A 5,148-nucleotide genomic window follows, 5' to 3' on the forward strand; every position below is an offset into this window, starting at 1 on the left:
ACATGAATGGGAGAGCATTCCTATTTCTAAACTTGAGAAACTGGTCTCCTCTGTCCCCAGACATCTGTTGAGTGTTGTAAGGGGAGATGCCACACAGTGGTAAAAATGGCCTTGTCCCAACTTTTTTGGGGATTTGTTGACATCATGAAATTTTGAAACAACATATTTTTCCCTTAAAATGATACATTCTCTCAGTTTAAACTTTTAATCTGTGATTTGTGTTCTATTGTGAATAAAATATTAGATGTTGGCATCTCCACATTGCATTCAGTTTTTATTCACAATTTATTTAGTGTCCCAACTTTTTTGGAATCTGGTTTGTATTAGTTTTAGACTTTTCAAGGCTTTGAATTGACTGTTTTTCTCGAATCTGGATAAATTAGACATACAAGCTAAATCCTATCTGCAGACCCCCAATGATATTTACCTTGTCACTTTGCAAAGCCATGCAACTTACATTTTGTATAAATTTAACAATGATTCATGCTCGTTATTTGATCACATGGTAAAGCTCCATTAAACTGGTTGGTTTCTTGGACATGGACTTGCTTTCAGGCCTAGTCCACAACTTTCTTTATCCATCCAAAACCTAGTTTTGGTGCCACTGTCCTTTGGAGACAAAAGCTGGTGTCGAAAAGTTGCGTTTGTAAAGCAGACACTTTGGCTAGGAAGTGGCTAACACATTTCTTTCTCTCCTATGCGGCTTACGGCGACTTCACTCGTCTGCCAAGGTTCTCGTGTTAACTGCAGTTTGTGGCATATTTTATTTTGAAAAATCTTTCGAAAAATATCAACTCCCGCCTCCGTTCCACCTCTCTCCAGCAAAGACGCTTTCCACATGTCTGCAGTTCAGTCATCTCTATTGTAGTCACTTCGACTGAGCCACGAGCACAGTTAAACCACAAAGTTTTATGACACAAGATAAACATTTTGAGATGCAAGTGGGACTGACTTCCTTGTTCAGTTTTTAGCAGCCTGCAATTGTGATAAACTTCTCTTGTTTCTGCTTGGAGCATGAAATGCGGTGAGCTGCTGAGAGGAACCTGGAAAACCCGGAGTGGAGTTTTAGCGGTACGAATATTCTATCAAGTTGAACGGATTCTTTTGTGAAACAACAGGAAAAGCGATGTGAGAAGTAATGTTTTATTGCAAACGTCCTTTTCACAAATAAGTGTTTGTGAAAAGGACTTCCCTGACGTTTCGGTGGAACAGCGTTGTCAGCTTTGAAAACCTTCCATCTGTCAAGAACGGTGGGGACAGCATCATACTGAGGGTTTGCTTTGCTACAAGCAGTATTGATCTCTTATTATGTACATACAACGGAGGGTTGAAACAGGTGGAAAACTATTGCCAAACAAATCAACTTCCTGATTAACTCAAGTAGACGCTTCAAGCTTGAACATCGCCCAAAAAGAAAAAGAAAAAGAAAAAAAGTCACATCAACCTTGGTTTTGGAAGGGATAAGGCTTCTACAATGATCTGAACCTGATGAATTATTTTTATCAAAGTATTGAAAAGCCTGTTAATGAATATTTGAGCTTCTACGGGTGTGTGTGTGCGTGCGTGTGTGTGTGTGGAGTAGAGAAAATTCCTAAAAAATTAAAACCTGTGCACTCATTTCTTCTTTTTCAATCGCCGAAGTCTGGGGTCGTACAATAATTCCACCCCGAAAACTAAAGCAATTCAAATTCTTCTTTAAAAGCTCAAAATGAAAGCAATGTCGCCCCACCACCCAACGACGAGGCATGTAAACTTCTCACCGCTCCTGCACCTCTGAGAGACTGACTGCACCTTGCTCACACAGACCTGTGCTGTCGGAGACAAATAAAATCAAAACTAAGTGGATTAATGAGGAGGCACTCATGCAGGGCTAAAGCTCAGTGGGATACAAGGTTAGGGATGTAGGAGCACACACACACACACACGCACGCGCACACACACATAGATGCACAGACACGTCACATTATTACTCAAGGCAAAGCTTGTGTGGATTTGTAAACAAACGCCTCGAGAAGACGGAGAACAAGCGGCTCGCTGTTTGCACAGCCAGTTTTGTTGCTACCCGACGGGACCGAGCTGCTGCGTGTGCAAATGCGCTTAAAGGTGTGTGCGTCCGTGTGTGTGTGTGTCTGTGGTTTGATGACTTAAAAACCTCCTTTTGAATATGCTCTCCGTGACCTGTGCTGCTGCGAGACCTCGTGGCGCTTGTGTGTGTGCGTGAATACATCTTTAAGCCCGACTGCCGACAAACGGCTCCAGACATAGACACACACACACACGCACACACATACAGAGATAGGTCACAACCATCTGACTTATGGCCCTGACAGCTGCCAGCATCAGTAATGTACGTCATCACTCTGCACAGACGCACGTCCGTAGACAGCGAGAGGGAAAGAGAGGGTGCCACGAGGTGCCAGGGAGAGGAATAAAGAATGACAAACTCAGGAAGCGACGTGTGCAAGCGCTAGAGAGCGGAGGGGTTTGGGTGGGGGGGGAGGGCGGCGGCGGCAGCAGCAAGACCCAGAGCCGGCGGTCTTTAGACAACCTGCAGGAATCGCTTTCTGTAGTTTACACCTGCTGCTACACACTCGTGACACACATGAACCGCAGCTCGCTGGCATGGCAAGAGCAGTCTGGGAGGCTGTTGTTGTTGTTTTAAAGCATCGCAGCGCGCGCATAAACTCTCATAAATATTCATGGCCATGAACCTGGCTCGCTGCTTTATTCATGCTGCGTATGAGTACAAGACTGAGAGAGACAGACGGCAAGGGAGGGGGGGAAAGGGGTAGATGAGGGAGGGAGAGAGAGAGAGCAAAGCAAAAGGCAGGGAGGGGGGGGAAGATGGAAATGAGGGAAGCGACTGGGAAGGAGAAATACGAGGAAAGAGTGTGATAAAAACCGCTGCTGACTTATTTACACTCTGTGCTACACATAGCAATTAGCCCACATGAGGAGGAGTGTGTGCTGCTGCTGCTGTCACAAACACACACATGCACAGGATGCCGTGAGGGTTACGCCAGTTCATTGTGCAGTAATTATCCCTGCCACTTAGGGGCAGCATCTACATAACCTTAACCCCTAACCTCAACTGCACACCTGGTTCCGCAGGGTGGAGGCGACAGGAAGAGCAGGAGCAGAGGGTTGCTTTTATGCTGCTAGATTTATGTAAGCCTCTGTTTTGCTTTACACTGCTGGTGGAAGACGCCTTTATCGGAGTAGGTGTTAAAAGTAAACGTTTCCGTTCTGCCTTTTGAACACCATGTCATCTGAAGATGTATCAAAGTAAAGGTCGGGGGGCCAAATCCGGCACGCCGCAAGTTTTTGTGTGGCCCTCTTGACTTTAGAGACTAAATAGTTGTTCACACCCCTGATTTTGGGTTTGTTGTTTTTTTTTTTTTTTTCTGGAGAACAAAATCTATAGCAAGGGGACGAGTTGACAACTAACCCCCGTGTAAATATCAAATGAAAAACAGCTTTTCATGATGCATTTTAAAAACTTTAGGACTTATTCTGGCAGAGAACGAGTTTTAAATCCAGTCAACGTAACTGGATACTAAAAGTATTGTTAAACTATTCCTGTGTTTCCCTGTTCCACAACCATTTTGCAGGGTTTCCCCATCTCAAAATGACTACATTGTTACAAACGCAAATTCAAGATTTCCAAATGCAGTTTTAGTATTTCTGATATGTATTACACTAGTTTGCAATGTCACCATCTTAGACATGCCGATATATTTCAAAATCAACGTCCATTTTCTGAACTAACTCAGGGCTGGAGCATACTTTGACCCAATTCTATACTTTTCCAGAATTTTTTAAGACTGTGCAGAATTTTGATTTTGTACGAAGGGGTAGGCAATTGTTTTAATGCGAAAATATTTAAATTCATTAATCAATTCCTGCTTTCTTTCTGGAGCTGTCCCGTTGCATTAAATTCTACCATTTACACCAACTCACCGCTGAGGAAACCGCAGACCAGTATTTCATTTCTGTTTCCCATTTTGCCGTGGTCTATCTGATGCAACTTAGCGTAATTTACGTGCCCCTCCTACAAGCTGTGCACCTCTGATCCCTGGCATTTCCCCGAAGGGTCTCGTTTCGAGCGCGACTACACGTGCATATGCACATGCACAAGCACTCCCAGGGGTATAATGTCAAGGGGTCAAATTGCTCCCTGCCGTGCTTGACACCTGCACCAGTGAGCAGGGTGAGCACTAATCCTGCAGAATCTGTAATCCTCACGATCGGCGCACGCATAATTGTGTGTTGAGAAATGCGGCGGCCGGAGAGTTACCTTTCGTCTCTCGCGCTCGGGGTTGAAGGTTCCCCGCCAGGACTGCATCTGCGGACGCACAATAGTAAGAGAGAATTATTAGTGGGGGGCAAGGAGGGGGGGAATGCAGAGAATTCTGCGATTTTCTTTCTAGAGAGGAATGTTTAGAGGTCAGTGCCTGTGGTGACAAGCTGGAACAAATATCACGGCGATGCAAAATCCCTCCGCCCTCTCGCGCGGCCCTGCCAAATTGCCCAATTCACAGCAGAGCGCGGAGCTTAGAGGCAGAGGGGAGCACTTAAACAGCTCCCAGCATCTCACTAAAACGGATCAGCTCTAGCGCACACACACGCTATAACAAGGGAAGAGGAAAACAAGGCAGAGAGGGGGCAAAGAGAAACAAGAATATTTTAAAAAAAAGAAGGGATGTGGAGAGGGGGGACGGGGGAGGAGGGGGGAAACACTGCAGATGTGAGATCTCGGCTAGGAACGTGGGAATACTCCTGGCTCTTCCTCTCTGGAGAGAATGCGGGGGAAAATGTCAACAGGAACGTGCGTGCTGCACATGAAGACGCCGTGCACAAGAGCGGGATTTGTAATGGTTGAGATGGCGTGGGGGCGAGGGGGTAACTGGAAGTCAGGGGGTTTATCTAACCCAAGATGAAACTCGAGGTCTTCGTGCGCATACACAAAAACGGCAGCATGAGCAGTATGCACTAAAAGCTCCTCTGTTCTGCTATTTATTAACTCAATGTTGCCATGGTTTCTCCGTGCTGACGTGATTGTCATTGTAAATCTGTGTGTGTGTGTGACTGTGGTGTGTTTGTGGGGAATGGTGGAGCAAGGGTGGGGGGATTTGGAGGGGGGGGGGG

The 5,148-nt window shown here is 45.7% G+C and overlaps 1 protein-coding gene across 8 annotated transcripts in view; it reads right to left on the minus strand.

Moving 5' to 3' along the window:
* LOC106962244 (cyclic AMP receptor-like protein A) overlaps positions 1 to 5,148 on the minus strand; it is an 84,223-nt gene that overhangs the window by 46,072 nt on the left and 33,003 nt on the right. For all 8 annotated transcript variants that reach the window (XM_015056557.1, XM_015056572.1, XM_015056579.1 and 5 more), the window contains one exon: positions 4,298 to 4,345. In XM_015056557.1, coding sequence (XP_014912043.1) covers positions 4,298 to 4,345 — 48 coding nt within the window. The remainder of the gene's footprint in view (positions 1 to 4,297; positions 4,346 to 5,148) is intronic.

This window comes from Poecilia latipinna, unplaced genomic scaffold (assembly GCF_001443285.1).
Source record: "Poecilia latipinna isolate Pla-1442-1.1 unplaced genomic scaffold, P_latipinna-1.0 Scaffold60, whole genome shotgun sequence".
In the NCBI taxonomy this organism is placed as follows: Eukaryota; Metazoa; Chordata; class Actinopteri; order Cyprinodontiformes; family Poeciliidae; genus Poecilia; species Poecilia latipinna.